Below are 17,097 nucleotides of genomic sequence, written 5' to 3' on the forward strand. Positions count from 1 at the left end.
ATCATTAATAGAACAACTTAATTTTCTAACCATTTTGAACCTGTATTTTTCAGTAACCTTTGATTTGTATTAAAAGTAGGAAATGGTAGTTTGGCTTGTACGTACAAACACCAGTTTAAAAATAAAAATATAAAAAAAAAAAAAAAAAATCAAGAATACTGACGCAGCTTAACATAACTCATGTGAAACTGTATGAAGTGCTAAAAAATAGAAGAAAAAAAGGAGAAAAACCAGGAAAAAGAAACCAATAGCAGCTGCGGGAGGGGACGATAATTGAACATGCATGTATGTCAGAGAGGATGAGGGGACATAATGTTAAGAGAACGACTATACTAGAACAGTCAGTACTAAACAATTATTGTAAACCTATTCAAAATATATACACTTTAAGAAGTAGGCTAAATATAGTTACCTTTTAGTTCACAAACGCCGCGAGAATAAGCGAAGAAGCTACCGAAAAGGGAAAGAAAAAAAACGCCACAGCATCGGAATATGGTATTTCTAATTTTTGATTAATAAATGCAATATAAAGCTACACACCACCAGCCTCTCTGAACCATCTGATAGCTCTATCAAAGCCTACAATGACCAAACCATCGTTGTTTCCTTCAGCCACATTGGCACCCTTATCGATGAAACTTAAACTGCAACAGGTAGCTTTATCAAGCTCGTTCGAATTCTTAAGCTCTTCGTCGCTGATGTCAGTTCTATTAATTGTGAGAACAGCCTCTGATTCCTTAGTTTCCACGTTCCACACACGAATCTGATTATCCAAGCCACCGGTAGCAATTAGAGTACCATCGTCATTGAACGAAACGGAAAGACACCACTTACCGTGAGCATAACTCCCAATACCAACTGAAGCAGAATGCGTTGGCATGGTTAAAGAACCTACTGTCTCTCCGTACTTCACATCATACAAAGTGACAGTACCATAAGGACCCGAATCACGTGCAACAGCTAAAAGGGAACCGCCGGGAGAGAACCGGACGCAACGTGTCGTAGAAAGCTGACTAGATGACAAATTACTTTTCAGACCAAAAGATTCAAAGCTGTAGAGAAGCTTCAAATATTCCAAGTCATACAAGTAGATACCGCCATTTTGGTGGCCTACAGCAAGTCTTTTTTGGCCTACATTGACGTCTAAGCACGTAGCAAAGTTTGCATCGTTGGCATACGCAGTTCCTCTGTACTGGAAAGATGGCAAAAGAGCATCCTGAGACACTTCAGAAGTTTTAAATTCACCATTGTCGTCGCCGTCATGTCCAAATAAAATCCTGAACACCTCCGTATGACCAGTCACCGTAGTCAACGCTAAAATATTTAATTCGCCTAGTTCGTCCTTGGTAAGTTTGCACGCCCAATAAGATATCTTAGAATTGGTTAACTCTTCAGGAAGCGCTTCAACCAATGACGTCAATTGACTTGACTCACGTTCGTAGCTGTATAGATAGCACTTTCCACTGAACGATACAGTGCACACTAATAGAACTTTCTGTGATTGTATAGTATCTTCAAAGGCAGTCACGTGATGAAGACCTAACTTATCAACAAACTGTTCGAGGCTTAACTTCTTGTCTGAAGTATCGTTCTCCCAGAACTTTAGATAGCCATCTGAGGAACAAGTAATGGTGAATCCTTTGGTCACTGAAACTCCAAGTATATCACTTTTGTGAGCATCACCAATGATGGCTGTAGAGATGTACTTTCTGCTCATTGGAGAAGGATGAGAGTAGAGACGGATGGAGTCCCAAGGGGCCCACACTCACTCCACTAACTCATCTTTACTCCTATGCTGAAAAGTCCTCCCGGTGTAAGGATGCAATATGTATGTGCATCTCTAATGACCCCTCGCGATCTCTTTGTTCCTTCCTTATCAAGGCGAGTGAGTTGCTTTTGCGTACTCGTTGATCATGATCACCGTCAATATTAGCTCTGCGACCAAAGCAGAAGATCACTATGCGTATAATATCGTTGTTACGGTGACCAAAGCATCCGGGAACATTTTCTTTAAGGCGAGTCGAAGATATAGCGATTTCGACCGATTGAGGAAAAGCATTGAAGAACAGACCAAGAAGAAGTTGCCATACAATCTACCTTCGAAGCTGTCTAATCTATTTAAAAGAACAAGCAATGCTATTGATAGACGTAGAATAGAACTAAGTGAGTTCTCGAGGCAGTTGCTCAATGATTCAAAGTATCAGACGAATATATCAGTACTAGAGTTCTTCAACATACCGAAGACTACATTTATGAAGTTAGACAACGAGGTAAGCGAGAAGAGACAAGATCGAGTGATGAATCTGGATGGAAATGGAACAATAGAGTCATCTGGTAAATGGATAGAGTCTTTGAAAGATGTGAAGTCAGTTCTTCAGAACGTTCGAACCAAGATGTACACTAGTAATGCCAACATAGTGGACATTAAGTCTCTACTTAAAATCTGCCAGCACCGAGTTGTTAGTTTGGAGACTTATTTGAAGTCTGATACTGAAATAGGGGCGGGAGAATACGACAGAAGAAGGGATATGTTACGTAATATCAGACTAGAGTATGAAGAGTTGGATTCATCAGCGACAAGTTTTATTTCACAGAGACCTTTGGATGAAACCATCAAAGAAAAGGGGAGTATATTTAGGAGCCACAGGACTCTCGGGCAGCCTCGAGAAACAGAAGTCACCAAATCCCTGGACAACAAACAACTCTACCAGGGCCAACAGATACAGATGGTAAAGCAAGATGAACAGCTAGAAAGATTACATGGTACTATACAGCGACAAAAGCAGCTTGGAATGGCGATTCACGAGGAATTGGACGTACAGAATGAGATACTTAAAGATCTTAACCACCAGGTGGATAAGAGCTCGGATAAAATGCAACATGCAAGACGAAACATAGCCAAGATTATATAATAAGAGGTATAACAAATATAAGGAGATAAAGCTTTGGAAAAAAAGGTATATCAGCAGGTACCCCTGTAGGAAGTATGTAAATGATCCTCATGCTCATCGGCAATCCGCTTTCTCAACTTGACTAAACGTCTATCAGCATCATTTGCAAGACTGATAAGCATGTTGTAAATCATACCCGAACCGATTTCAGCACTGTCAGCCTTAATTTCTCTCATGTGCTTGACGTTGTTTCTAACCATTTCGACGGATTCAGATAACACCTCAACAACATCGACAATATCGTGCATAAGTTTGTCCAGTAATTCACCTTCCAAATCAAACTTAACAACTACACGCAAGATCTCGTTGTTTTTACCGTCATCACCATCATCATCATCATCATCATCATCATCATCTGCTGTTGCTTCTTGTTCTTTACCATCCTTAGGAGGAACTTTAGTGCTTGGAAGACCATAATTAGGAACAATCCACTTTTTACTACGAAGCATCTGAGAAATCATTATCTGAGGAATTTCCGGATACTTCCTAACAAACTCCTCTGAAAGTTGGAATGAAACCACTGGAAGAGCAGGATTGAAGTCCTTATGATTACTAAGATACTCGTGGTGGTTAATAGGAGTGGGAGAAACATTTCCACCATGGACGGTCTGACCAAATGGAAGGTGCAAGTTGGAGATACACTTGAAATAGCCAGTTTCTTCCAAGAAGCAGGAGAGAATTCTAGCATTGGTGAGACAGTTATCAAATATAACATTGTAACCTTGACGACCCAAATGAAGGAAGTTGTAGTACTGGTGAATAACCTGGAAACCAGGACGAGAGAAGTTCAAGCTGAACGACTCTTCAAGACCCCCCAAGTATTGCAACTGGAACTTCAAAGCATTAGGAAGCCATTCCTTGGTTCTAAAGACAACCCAACCGAGACCGGCAGTGACGAGACCAAACTTATGACCAGAGGTGTTGATGGACATCACCCTTGGAACACGAAAGTCCCACTCGAGTTCTGGGTACATGATAGCGGCAATCATACCACCAGAGGCACCATCAACATGAATTGGAACATAGTTACCAGTCTCCTCCTCGTAATCATCGAGAATTTGATTGACCAAGCTAACGTTCTCAAAGCCACCGGTATAAGTTGAACCCATAATGACGAAGACACCAATAGTATTCTCATCCAAACGGCTACGAATCTTGTTGTAATCGATGAGGTAATCAGAGGAGGAAACAGGCACAATTCTGGCCTCAACATCAAAGTAACGAGCAAACTTCTCGAGAGCAACTTGGCAGCAAGAAGCCATGAGGATATTTGGATTTGAAATATCCTTACCTTCAGCTTTACGATGTGCCTGCCAGTTCTTTTTCATGGCAAGACCTCCAAGCATGACCGCCTCGGAAGAACCAGTACAGGCAGTACCGATGGCCCTAGTCTTTGGAGATAGAGTCCTACCTGGGGCCTGATCTTCAACAGGGGCATGCCACATGTCGGCAAGGGTCGAAACACACCTATCTTGCATATCGATAAGAACAGGATACTCATCGTTGTCTGCTAAATTCTTGGTAAGGTTCTCATCGATCAATTTTTGAGCATAGTCATCAACGTGAACGTTGACAAAAGATGCCAAGTTTAAAGTGGTATTACCATCAAGGGTCAAGTCACTATGGACCATTTGATAGGCCAAACTTGCATCCATACTTGTCTCTGGTAGCTTATACTTATTTTCCACGCCAGAAAACCGGGCCACAAGCTTGGAATCCGGCTGAGACTGACGTCTGAGACGATGGAAAGCCTTCCCGGCATTCAAGTACTTACCAATTAAAGGCTGGTATTTACCTGCGTTTTGAAAAATGCTATTTTCAAGTGAATCAGCGTCAATGTGCTGTGAGGGAGGCATGTTTGATGTTAAATTCTCAGAGATGATCAATTATCTCAAAGCTCGGCGCAGGCAGGCATCGATAAAGACTTCATCTAAGAGGGAACCATCGTATTTATACGAACCCACTTCCGTCAGTCAAAAAAAGAAACAGCCAAAAGCAGCTTCCTATGACATCGCTGAAAGTTTTCCGTGAGTTGCTGCGAGCTGCTGCGGAAGTTCCCTGTAGTGTCCTGCAGCTGCCTGCGCTCTCATATTGGGCGAGGTAACATGCACGTTGGACTCAGTTGCATATGCAGCCTAAACTACACCACTCTCCCCACACCCGCTCTCATGGTTGCACGAAAGCTACCAAACAGCCACGCGAGGCTGAAAAAATGAAATACATACTATGGGGCTTACAACTCTTTCATCAGCACCAACTATTATTAGCAAAGGTACATAAGAATGATTGTTTCTTAGTTAGCTCATAAACCTCGTTATTATAGTATTAATTAAATTAAATCTTCAAGTAGTTGGAAATAGCATCCTCAGTATTGGCCACCATCTTACGGTATTCCTGTTGGGTTCTAATCTGGTCGAGGAAGATTTTGTACTTGACACTCAACAATTTTCTATCAGGTTCAGAATCACTTCTAGGGAAGACCACTTTACCGCTAGCCGATAGCTCACACATAATTCTCCAAAGCCTATCACTGACACTTTCAGAGGTCTTTTTTCTCTCACCCTGGTCGATCAAGGCATCCTCAGCAGCAACGGCACCAAGCATGGCGGCACCGAACACAACGGAAGCATCGATATACTTTGGTGTAACAATAGGCATATTGGTACAGTCTGCAAGCAAACGCATCAATAATTCATTACGGCATTGACCTCCACTCATGTAAATAGCCTGAATCTTGTAGCCAGATTCTTCCATTCTCTCGACAATCTGTCTAGTCTGCTGAGCAATAAATTCACATGCACCAAGATATTCAATGGCCAAAGAGTCCAAAGAAACATCCATGGATTGACCAATAATAGAAGCCTTCATGTGAGGATCGGCAATTGGCGATCTGTTGCCATGGAAATCTCCGTAAAAGAACAAGTTCTTTCCCAAAGAGATAATGGATCTTTCTCCTCTTGCTCCTTTCAACTCCTGCAATCTCCGGTTCAAGTAGTCAAATTTGGAGACACCGGCATTTTTGGCGGCCTCAACCAACTTATTATAAGCAGGATGAGAGGTTAAAACGTGAGCCAATAAAGCACCAGTACAAGACTGACCACCTTCTGCACACCAGAAACCTTTACCAATAACATCTCTGTAAGGACCCCAGACACCAGGCACAAATATTGCCTTTTCATCTAAACAGATGTGACAGGTTGAAGTACCAGCAATGGCTGCAAGACGTCCATTGGCCTTAGCAATACCTTCCTTATTCTGGTCTTGCAATTGAAGACTTGGAATAGGAACCTCAGTATTGCAAGCGACAGTACCAATCCAACCGGCATATGCATCGATGACACCGGAACCAACGTAACATTTCGTGGTAAGACCCAACTCCTTGGCAGCAGCAGCTGTCAAAGGACCGACAGTTTCACCTGTAGTGGTATATTTACCAGTAACACCAGGAAGACCACCCAATCTTCTAAAGTTGTCTTCGGCCAACTCAGGAACACCAATCCTAGATAGAAATTCCTTGGACCATCCATTTCTGTCCGAAGAAATTCCCTGAGGAACCATACCTTGCTTACAGACACAGGAACAGAACGATCTGGTCTCTTCGCCGGTAGCTTTATGAGTCAAATAGTCACCCAAGTCATAGAATTTACAGTCAGAAAAGGTGGACTCTCCGTCAGCACCCTTAGGCATATGGTTTTTCAACCAGGTCATCTTAACAATTTCCATTTCAATAGAGAAGCCTCCACCAACATATTTCAAAGAAACATCACCGGTTTGGTTGATCATCGCAACTTCTTCTTCAGCTCTATGGTCCATCCACAAGATAATATTCTGTAAATTATCTGTAAAGTCCGGACCAACACCCATAGGCGAATCGTCAGACTCCTTAATAGACACAAGAGAACAGGTTGCATCAATACCAATACCCAAAATAGATGAAGGATCAACTTTGGACTCGGCAATGGTAGCTTTGACACAGTAGCAAATGGCATCCCAAATCTCAGTAGAAGATTGAGTGATGTAATTCTCTTTTAGTTCTCCCAAGGAGATTGGTTTTTCGGCAAGACCAAGAATAGCACCTTTTTGGTCCACAAGGGCAGCACGGGCAGATCCAGTACCAACGTCAACACCGACGTAGTAGACAGGAACAGTCATATTTATAATATTTAATAGGCAATCTTTAAGGTTGTACAGTTATGGAATCTTACAAAGGTATTTAGAGTGTTGGAAGCAGATGCCTTGCATTTATATAAGGTTCAGTTCGGAAGACATATGCACGTTTGTATTGATGGAAATGGACTGGAAAGATTTCCGTTCACTTTTTTTTCAACGGAGATTTTGCGGGGTGAAAATAACCGTAAGATCGTCGGAGAACCCATCGCTGAAGTGGAAGGGAAAGCCGAGGAGGCGCGATGAACATACTGTGAACATGCAGTGAACGCGAGGTGGAGATGCAGTGACGCGCAACTTACCGGGAAACTTACGGAACTCCGGCCATGTGCTCCATAAAAATTACCTACCAAATTCAAGAAGCTAAATAATACATTACCGGAATAGCGATCTATATACTCCCTCCTAATCTCATTTTCCCTTGCTCAAATACTTATCACAGATTCCCACGACAAAATCAAATTGCTCGTTAGTTTCCACTGTTTTCTTCAATATTTGAACGTTCACCTTCTTCATTCGATCCTGCTGTGCAGTTTCCAAAGATCTCTCTACTAACGTGCACATGAACATCTCCAATGCTCGTCCTAATGCCACCGGAGTGGCCTGAGCAACTTTGCCGATATCTTCATCACTTTGCATCAACTTTTTAATTCTGGCAGAAGGGAAATGCGTTTTTATCCGCTTGTAGCCTTCTGATCCGTAGAATTTTGTATGGAAAAGGGGGTCGACAGACTCTCTCGGCGACGCGCGTTTTTCCGGCGACGCAGATTCTCCCAGCGACACGGATTCCCCCGGTGACACAAACTCCCCTGTTGACGCAGTCTCTCCCGGCGACACAGACTCTGACTGTCCCGGCGACACTGAGCGTGACATTGACCCTGACGCTGACCCCGACGCTAACACTGACACTGATGTCAATTCCCCTTCCTCTGGTACACCAGATTGTCCTTGCATGCTATTATTATTTGACCGTGTACGAAAATGACAGTACCTTTTATTTCACACCTGACTCATCCGTTACCAAAAGAACAAAAAGAAAAGACCACCAGCCATCTCACCTCTTAGAGACAGATGCAAGAAATTACGACCCTTTTTATAATCATAGCCAAACGCGCAAAAAGAATGACGAAAATTTAAAAATTAAAATGAAACCAAAAATTTTTCGAGGATGTTTTTTTATTTTATTTGCCGCGCGTTTCGCGAGTTTCCCGCGTTTCGCGGATTTTAGATTGGATTCTCTCATAGAAATCGATCTGGGAATAATACTGGAGCTATGAGTGTCCATGAATACAGAAGATAGCAGACCCAGGAACTAACCACCTTTAACCAAGTGTTGAAATATGTTCTCCCCACTGGAACAAATCCTTTAGAGGAGTCCGATTCCACGTTTATCGTAAGAAGAGCTGCAATGTATTGTGTAGCGAGGAAAAAGATCACGTGGAATAACACGTAGTTGTACTTCATTGAATTGTTATTGTCACCAGTTCCGGACCCTGCAGCCGCTTCCGTGTCTTCACCTTCGTAATAAATAGGATCTGTAAGTGCACTCTCCGGGAGAGAGCCCTCATTAACTGCCTGTCTAATGGCGTCTATTCGCATCGCATTATGTGCTCTTGGTTCCTGAGTAATCACATCCATCACCGAATCGTAATTTCCCCCCGATATATAGTTCGGATTAATGTTCCCGTGATTGAAGGTCGAGTTTCCTGCTGCCCTCGTTGTCGTATAAGCTATGGCAACAAATGTAAACAACGCACCCACTATAGTGGTCAGAGTTCTGGTACCCGATGATCTGATAAGAGGATTACAGAGCTTGTCATCGGGTTCACTAAGACAAGCACTAAACACCAAATAGGTACAATACACACAGCACATCGACGCCTGGGCGAGACCAGCATTTGGGTTGTACTCTTGAACAACCGGTGTGACAGAAATACCTGTTACTAGAAGGACCAGAGCTAAATTGACACTGATAAAAGAGGTGTTCATACCACAGCCATTATGCGAGAAGTAGTGATACATGACAACCGTCATGAGGATGGCACCGGCATACATCGACAAGGTACCACCCACTAGAAGGCCACGCCAGAAACGGGCCCCTTGGAAACAAGTAACCCCATCACTATCATCATCATCATCATCATTTCCAGCATCTAAGTAAATTTCACCCTCATCGATTTTCTCAAGACAAGTTTCTGCCCACTCATGAGCAAAATCAACCAATAAGATAAGTCCAATACCCAAGAAAAAGGTACCAAAGAAGATGGACAGATAGTTACCCCAGAACACAAAGAATCTGTCCGGAATCAGATAACTTACGGTTATAAACGTCGCCAACACCATCAATTTCGCCATCCAGTATCCATTCTGTAACGTCGAACGAGGATTAGAAGTAGATTTAACACCCATCATAACTCCGGCTAGAATTAAATGTAATAGACCAAGTGATAAATTCATTCTCTGTACATTGGCAAAACCTGTACACCCTTCTTCACGACAGTACGCAGTGGCTGACTTGAAAGGGCCTACAGATATCTTATTCATGATATCTATGAACTGATGACTCATGGAGAGCCACGAGAAGATGGAATTGAAGCAGAATATTACCGCATACATGACTCTTGTTGCTACAGACGACCTAAACGTCTGTGATAACGGATTCATTTTGGAGTTCATACAACAAGAGCAGCACGACGCTCCAAGACATGCAGCAAGCCAGTTGCCTGCCATAGTAACAGGTAGAGAAACAATAGCACCCATTACTTTGTAGATTAAGTAAGAAGAGAAGAAAGGAGAGAAGTAAGGAGAGAAGTAGGAGAGAAAGAAGTAAAGAGGCCGGTTAACTTCTCCATTACGTGGCGGTGCAATATATATGCATTTGAGGCGGTGCGAGAAATTGAAGCAGTTATGCATCTTACCATGCTTAAGTGGCTGATTCATTTACAGGCAATTGGACATGTTAAGTGACGAGAAGAAAAGAAGATTAGCCGATCAGACTAAAGATAAGCCTCTTATTTTGAAACTGGGCTCCAGAAGCATCGAATTTGGAATATGTGGTGATGCTAAGCCACTGGTACATATATCGAGCTCTGAATTCAGTCAACTTCAAAGCTTTAAAGTGGACCCTGGACAAATTTTTTGGGGCCATTCGATAAACTCAAAAGATGTAGAACATTTGAATAAGAGCGGTGAACTGAGTCCCAATAAATCATCACTTGAACTCGACTTGGAGTCGTTCAAGTTTCTTTTCTACCCAGACTTATTGGCTTATAGAGATAGTGAGAACCTTCTTAATTCATTAGAATATCGCCTTCGTAACCACTTATTTGATATTTTTGAGGCCTTGTTTAAAAAAATAACCTTCAATGCGGTCAACGCCAAAATATTTATCTTGGAGGACTTATTTCACAATGAGTGGTACAAAAAAACAATGTCCGATGTGCTTCTCAGCCAGTTGCAAGCTAGATCGGTGGTTTTCTTACCAAATTCTGTAATGTGTATAGTTGGAGCTGGTATACAGAATGGTCTAATTGTTGATTGTGGTTGGAGTGCTATTTCTGTTGAGCCTGTTTACGAGAACAGGCTATTAACCAACTATTCTGCATTTACCAGACGAGGTGGAATGATGATTCATTATAAAACGGTGACGAAATTACAGGAGAATGGAGTCAAAAAGGATTTTGATGAGGTGGAAAAACTAATAGTAGAATGTAACGATTCGTCGATTCCGGCATATGACGCTGTCAACGAGTGTCTCTTTCCAGAGATCGATAGCGCAGACACAGATATGGATGAACAGAAACCGGCATCTCTAGTGGTAAATACTATTGCTGGACTTCCAGTGGATATTAGAAAAGAACTAGCAGGTCATATTATAATTACAGGAGGACTAGGTAGAATTGATTGGTTACGACAGAAGCTCATTCAAGAGATTTCGTGTCTGGTGAAGAGAGAAGGATTTAAATTTACTACGGGACAGAATCATAGCCTTGGAAGTTGGCAAGGCGCAAGTTTATTTGCATCAACCATTCTTCCGAGACAGAAATCAAATGGCATTATACAGGAACTTCGAAGAGACTAGACTAGGTCAGTCCAGGAACGAATGCATACGCCATCTTTCCTCTATTTTCAAGAATGTTCTTTACATCCAAGTCACCTCCAGGAACCATACCATAATTGATCTCTCCCTCATCATCATTCTCATTATTAGCTTTATCTGCATAATACAATTCCGGGTCAAAGAACTTCTCCCATGTATACCTGGCAATGTAATCCTCTTTGGTGAATTGTCCGAAATGAAGCAATCGGTAAAACGTATTGCAGAGGGCCTTCCAAAATGTTGCCTTAGGACGATTTTCGAGCGGTGCATCAATTCTTTCCATCTCATCTTCAAGAATACTCATCAACACCATTTCATCCGTGGCGCAACGAGGATCAAATTCGGTAGCATCAAAAAACGGTGAAGCATTGATGCTGGTACGACGAGAACATCCGTCGATGATTAAACTCTTTGATTCCGCTGTCAATGGGAAATCAAATGGAACAAGTTCTACTTGAGTAGTGTGTCTACTACTATTCGGCACAAAGAGCTCTTCTTTAATAATCTTATGCTTCTGTAGTCGTGGAGCAGCCGCTTTAGCAAAAGCCATTTTTCTCTTTTCGACACTAATTGATTCAATGGAATCTGTGTTTCTTGAAACGGAGATGAGATTCAATAAAGCTCCTCGCTTATGCTCCCCATCTACCGAGTTTCCTGATGAAATATTCAACAGACCTTTGACACTACCGATATCCCTGCTATTATTAGTTCTATTCAAATCACGCTGATAAAGTACTGGGCGATGGGTAGTGGTGCTAGCGCCAATCTTTCTAAATTTAAGAGCTTGAAGTTGCTCAAACGACAGGGAAGGGTATCTTTTTTTGTCATTGTGACTCCCTTGCGAGAATCTAAGTGAGCCAGGAACTGTATATATACTATTTAAGCTATTTTCCATTCTTTTCCTAGAGAACTAAGTAATAGTAAGTATTAAAGTAGTGATTTAATTGGCGCCAAGAAATCCCCAATAAATATTTAAGTTACCTGATTAGGCATCGCGAGAATCAGATGAAAAGCTAGCCAGCCAGCCAGCCACCAAAAAGATGGAGTTTATACTCACTTCTCTAAAACTCCTGATCCCACCAACGAGCCAGCATAACTCTGTAGATACACATTTTCACTCTCAATGCTTTTGCTTTCTCTCTTGCGTCTGTTAACCGCCTTAATTAGAGCTTTCACTTCACTCCTGGCTTTGAGTACAGACTCCAATGGAGAATCAGGTACTTCAGCATTTTCCAAATGCGCATTGTCATTCTTGTTCTCAGTTTCCATTATGATTAATAGAAGTGACGTCAAAAAACATAAAGAAAGAGAAAATGAAGTCGATCAATTTGAAACCTCTCACCGTTTTGTAGATCGAGGAAAACTCCGCTCTTCAAAAAAATTTCACTCTTCTTTTCTCCGACATGACAGCATCTTGCTAGTAGTATTACTGGATATTATAAAATAAAAATGACGGAAAATACAAGTAATAAGCATCCTGAAAAGATCAGCAAAAAAAATAAGGGAGGCCATAATCGTCCCTCTCCGGAGGAAATTGGCGAGATCCGAAGGCAGAGACAAGAGAAGAAGAAGCTAAGAGAGAAATTGATTGCCGAGGGAAGAGATGTTGATGATCCGAGTGGAAAACCACTCTATATAAAACGAGAAATGTTAGAGGTGTCACATGAGAAGTTTCTTTCGATAGAAAAAGGTCTAAGATTGAGGTTCATGACTTACAATCTACTCGCACAGACGCTGATTCGACGCAGTATGTTTCCAGACAACGGACCTATTTTGAAATGGACAAATAGATCCAAGCCACTTTTCCAGGAGGTGAAAAACTATAACTGTGACATTATGTGTATGCAAGAGATGGACTACACAAATTACGACAACTTTTGGAAACCGAAATTGTCTGATTTAGGCTACCACAGTCGATTCAACCGATCAGGAACGAAGAGTCACGGCGTGGCTATATTTTATAGGGACTCACTTTTCACTTTTATTGACATTTGTCGTATAGATTATGATTCTGAAAGGACAGGTGCTATCAGTCCAAGAACCATCACACAGAATGTTGGATTAATTGTTGGCTTGTCTTTGAAGAGCGATCCTGATAAGGTCATTCTCTTTGGCACAACACATCTTTTCTGGCATCCATTTGGAACATATGAAAGAACTAGACAAACATACATTGCACTGGCAAAATGCAGAGAGTTTCAGAATAGAATTAGAATTCTTCATCCCAAAGTCAATAAGATATGGAAGTTCTTTGCTGGCGATTTCAACTCTCAACCCTACGACTCTCCTTACTTGTCAATTACTTCAAAGCCAGTTCAGTATAACAGCAGATGCAAGACGGTAATTTCTTGTAGCACTTCTTTTCAGTTTTCCAGTCTTAGAGGAGGAGGTGTTGCACATGAGGAAGAGAAAGGTGGTAACGTAGAAAAGTATGGAGAAAACCAGCCCAAAGATCCTGTTCCAGATACATTCATTCCAACGGCAGACCAATTAGAGCTGGTTGAGGAGATGCAAAAGCTTCACAATTCGCTTCCTGTTAGGGCTATTTCCATGTATTCTGTTGGATACAAACTGGTGGACCCTGTAAATGCAGGTATTGATAATGATAGAAATGAGCCGTTCTTCTCTAATTGGGCTCATACTTGGAGAGGACTACTAGACTACATTTTCCTTGTTAAAGAGTGGAATGGTAACGATAATTGCAAGGATATAGATCAACTTGAACAATTCGAAACGGACAACGACCTTGTCCTTGAAAAGCTATTGAAGATGCCACACCCAAAGGATATGGATAAAGGGCTACCTAGACAACATCAATATCCAAGTGATCATCTTTGCATGATAGCTCAAATTTCATTAAAACTTCTATAGACAATACTGCCTTCTTTACTTAAATAAACCAAACTCCGCTATTTTAGCTCCCACTTCATTGTTATCTTCGTCAACTACACCATGAACATCTAGAACAACATATCTTGCCGTGTAGTTCATTTTCATATCAAATGTCGTATAATTCATATCCTGAACCCTAACCTCAACATCGGAGACATTGTAAGGGCTTGTAATATCAACACCCTGCTCATGAACTAATGTCGTGACATTATAGTAATTCTCTGGGCCCGGTTCAAAAGTCTTTTTAATTCTAACCATATCCTTTCTTGACAAATCATTATACTCGGGAAGAATTGACACTGTAAACCGCTTGGCAGGCCTTGGTCCCCAAACAATAGTACCTCTGGTGAAAGTACGAGGGTTCTTCAAGTCTATCATGATTCGAGAAGGCTTGTTCTTATCTCTCACCTGCCAACTCGTAGCATTATCACCATCTACAATGGCATCTAGAACATCTCCTTCAACACCTTCGGTAACTCCGGCAGTGTCCGCCACACATTCAGTAAATGACCCTGGCAAATTCATTGAAGGAACGAAAAGCGGTACAGAAAGTGAAGAGCCAAGTGAAAGTTCATAGAGTCCCCCCTTACTATTTCTTGAGTCCACATAAATGAATACCGAATCATTGCCATAGCCGTGACTGATAAAAGTGGCAGAACAACCACTGATATCAGAATTACCATACTCGCACTTACTGCTATCCACTTGGATATCAATGCTTTCGTTCATGTATCGAAAGCCCTCGATGGTAAAGTTACCGGTGAATCGAGGTAGACTAATAGGATCAATATGCAAGAGACGGTTGATCTCATTGTTACCACCTAAACTGTAGGTATATCTCAATCCAAGAAGACCATAGTAATATGATTGGACAACGCCACCATGACCAGTAAGAAACGGAAAAGCAGGATGCGTACCTCCGTTAGAATCATAATCATCGTTGTTCTGTTCACTCATCTGAGCAAATGGAAATCGTATAAACGGACGAACAGACTGCTGAAGATAGGTATGATATCCACAACCATAATGATTTAACTTCTGACTGACAGCCAGGTAAACTGGGTAAGTCATGGCGGGACCTTCAGAAGCATGCCTATCAGAGTAGTATACCAAATCTCTATATGCGCGGGCCTTGTCATACCCATATATATACGGCAAAAAGCCATCTTGATCATCGATATAACTGATTAGAACGACATCTGCCTGCTTAATAGACACGGAAGAATTCATGGTATCATACTCCAAAGTGACATTATCTTTTGAAACAGCCAAATACATGTTATCTCTAATATCCTGCCACCTGGAATCGACCTTTTCTCCAAGATAGTTACCGACTAGCATGGCCCATTTCATGACCTGCGCTATACCAACAGCAGTATAAGCAGCATTATTTTTGAAATTCGCATATTCATCTGGATCTGTCAAGTTATGTGTGGTATACTTTCCTAAGGTATTGTTATACTTGACGTACTGCGAAAAGAAGTCTGCAGAATCCTTCAAAATGGGCCAACCGTCAGCTCTGAGTTGATAGTCGCCAATCGAACCACTGACGTAAAGCTTCCAAATTGAATAGCATATGGCCACATTAATATGATACTCGTAGTTCATACAAGGGCCAGTTCCGGTGCAATTTCCGAACCTACCAGATGTCCAGGAGTAAACAGAGCCATTGTAGCCATGATCTTGAGCATTTATAACAGCCTGAGGATGTATGTACTTCCTGAATTGAGATACGGCAGCGGCATTTTCAGGAGAGAATGTTTGTATTCCAGGCATCATCCATAAATCTGAATCCCAGAAGACCATACCAGCATACGAATCGGAACTAAGACCCGTCACGCCCAAAGCACTGGTAAGATTAGCACTTGAAGACCTTGTATTGGCAAGCAAATGATAAATACTGGCTTCTGCGGTTAATGTTAGATAACTGTCATCTTCTACTGATATTCGAGTTTCATCCCAGAGATCGCTCCATGATCTGTTGTGAGATTTCTGAAGATTGCTCCAGGAAGAATTAGAAGCTTTAAGAGCAGTAGTTTTGGCGATTTCAAACACTTTAGAGGAACTATTGGTATCAAAAAGATCGTCAGAGACAATACCAACATACTTGAAGAGAGAGACATTCCTGTCTGTAGGTAGAGAAAGTTCAGAGCTTACTGCGGAATCCGTGCGATTAATATGCGAGCTCAGTGGCTGTAAGGAAGAGCGCATGATAGAATATAGAGTTGCAGCCTTGTAAGGGACATTCTCAGGAGTAACTGTCATAAAGATACTGCCACCATCATTACCCAAATCTTGTAACCAACAACGTTGAGACGAGTTAAAGTCGAGAACGTCCGAAACCACAAGAGAATCCAGAGTTTTCAGTGGAGATATGTCAACCTTAAGTAAACCAAGAGAAGAGATTTCTCTATGAGCCCAAACAGTTACATCGAGATGCAACAGACCAAGCCAATCGTAAGAGGTGGTGACGATACCATTGGACATATTGAGAGACTGAATGTAGTTTGATATGGACCCGGATGGAATAATTTGTTGAGGATCCAATACAGACTCAGTGCCATTTACCACCTGCTTAATACAGATCTGAGTCCACTGTGGTATTGCACTTATGACGCTTTCGTATCCACCATCGGCCAACAACTCGGGAAAGTTAGTACCGGTAGTATTGGGCTGAGCATTATAGAAGCCGGAAACGAAGGCACCAGCATACCGGTCATTAAATAGTGGCCACCCATTGCCGAGAGATGAGCTGGAAGAGTTTTCATTTTGATCGTATGCAAATCCAAAGCCTAAATTAGGGATTCTAGAACCAATATAGCCATTGGAAACATACGGTTGATTGGTATAATGGTTATAGGAGTTGAATTTGAGAGTGGATAGAAACCTTTCATCCTGATAGTAGAATGTATCAGTCTGAGGATCATGATAGTCAAAGTTAAGAGGAAGAGAAGCCAGAAGTAAGTTCGAAGGTTTCATTGGGTATTG

The 17,097-nt window shown here is 41.7% G+C and overlaps 10 protein-coding genes across 10 annotated transcripts; 3 read left to right on the plus strand and 7 right to left on the minus strand.

Moving 5' to 3' along the window:
* Positions 1-532: 532 nt before the first annotated feature.
* Positions 533-1,717, minus strand: FOA43_003031 (uncharacterized protein; the record flags this gene model as incomplete). Its single annotated transcript, XM_038923309.1, has 1 exon — positions 533-1,717. One exon carries the CDS (start codon positions 1,715-1,717, stop codon positions 533-535), a length of 1,185 nt encoding a protein of 394 aa, XP_038779237.1.
* A 196-nt stretch (positions 1,718-1,913) lies between these two features.
* FOA43_003032 (uncharacterized protein) lies at positions 1,914-2,912 on the plus strand (the record flags this gene model as incomplete). Its single annotated transcript, XM_038923310.1, has 1 exon — positions 1,914-2,912. The coding sequence occupies one exon, from the start codon at positions 1,914-1,916 to the stop codon at positions 2,910-2,912; it is 999 nt and encodes a 332-aa protein (XP_038779238.1).
* A 50-nt stretch (positions 2,913-2,962) lies between these two features.
* Positions 2,963-4,807, minus strand: FOA43_003033 (uncharacterized protein; the record flags this gene model as incomplete). Its single annotated transcript, XM_038923311.1, has 1 exon — positions 2,963-4,807. One exon carries the CDS (start codon positions 4,805-4,807, stop codon positions 2,963-2,965), a length of 1,845 nt encoding a protein of 614 aa, XP_038779239.1.
* Positions 4,808-5,285: 478 nt separating this feature from the next.
* FOA43_003034 (uncharacterized protein) lies at positions 5,286-7,103 on the minus strand (the record flags this gene model as incomplete). The annotated part of the gene is made up of 1 exon (XM_038923312.1): positions 5,286-7,103. One exon carries the CDS (start codon positions 7,101-7,103, stop codon positions 5,286-5,288), a length of 1,818 nt encoding a protein of 605 aa, XP_038779240.1.
* Positions 7,104-7,529: 426 nt separating this feature from the next.
* Positions 7,530-8,171, minus strand: FOA43_003035 (uncharacterized protein; the record flags this gene model as incomplete). Its single annotated transcript, XM_038923313.1, has 2 exons — positions 7,530-7,978; positions 8,165-8,171. The coding sequence occupies 2 exons, from the start codon at positions 8,169-8,171 to the stop codon at positions 7,530-7,532; spliced, it is 456 nt and encodes a 151-aa protein (XP_038779241.1).
* A 186-nt stretch (positions 8,172-8,357) lies between these two features.
* Positions 8,358-9,878, minus strand: FOA43_003036 (uncharacterized protein; the record flags this gene model as incomplete). The annotated part of the gene is made up of 1 exon (XM_038923314.1): positions 8,358-9,878. One exon carries the CDS (start codon positions 9,876-9,878, stop codon positions 8,358-8,360), a length of 1,521 nt encoding a protein of 506 aa, XP_038779242.1.
* A 196-nt stretch (positions 9,879-10,074) lies between these two features.
* Positions 10,075-11,199, plus strand: FOA43_003037 (uncharacterized protein; the record flags this gene model as incomplete). The annotated part of the gene is made up of 1 exon (XM_038923315.1): positions 10,075-11,199. The coding sequence occupies one exon, from the start codon at positions 10,075-10,077 to the stop codon at positions 11,197-11,199; it is 1,125 nt and encodes a 374-aa protein (XP_038779243.1).
* A 1-nt stretch (position 11,200) lies between these two features.
* Positions 11,201-12,486, minus strand: FOA43_003038 (uncharacterized protein; the record flags this gene model as incomplete). Its single annotated transcript, XM_038923316.1, is given in 3 exon segments — positions 11,201-12,081; positions 12,094-12,119; positions 12,275-12,486. 3 exon segments carry the CDS (start codon positions 12,484-12,486, stop codon positions 11,201-11,203), a joined length of 1,119 nt encoding a protein of 372 aa, XP_038779244.1.
* Positions 12,487-12,666: 180 nt separating this feature from the next.
* On the plus strand, positions 12,667-14,088 carry FOA43_003039 (uncharacterized protein; the record flags this gene model as incomplete). The annotated part of the gene is made up of 1 exon (XM_038923317.1): positions 12,667-14,088. One exon carries the CDS (start codon positions 12,667-12,669, stop codon positions 14,086-14,088), a length of 1,422 nt encoding a protein of 473 aa, XP_038779245.1.
* Positions 14,089-14,103: 15 nt separating this feature from the next.
* On the minus strand, positions 14,104-17,088 carry FOA43_003040 (uncharacterized protein; the record flags this gene model as incomplete). Its single annotated transcript, XM_038923318.1, has 1 exon — positions 14,104-17,088. The coding sequence occupies one exon, from the start codon at positions 17,086-17,088 to the stop codon at positions 14,104-14,106; it is 2,985 nt and encodes a 994-aa protein (XP_038779246.1).
* Positions 17,089-17,097: the final 9 nt, after the last annotated feature.

Source organism: Brettanomyces nanus, chromosome 3, assembly GCF_011074865.1.
Source record: "Brettanomyces nanus chromosome 3, complete sequence".
Taxonomy (NCBI): Eukaryota; Fungi; Ascomycota; class Pichiomycetes; order Pichiales; family Pichiaceae; genus Brettanomyces; species Brettanomyces nanus.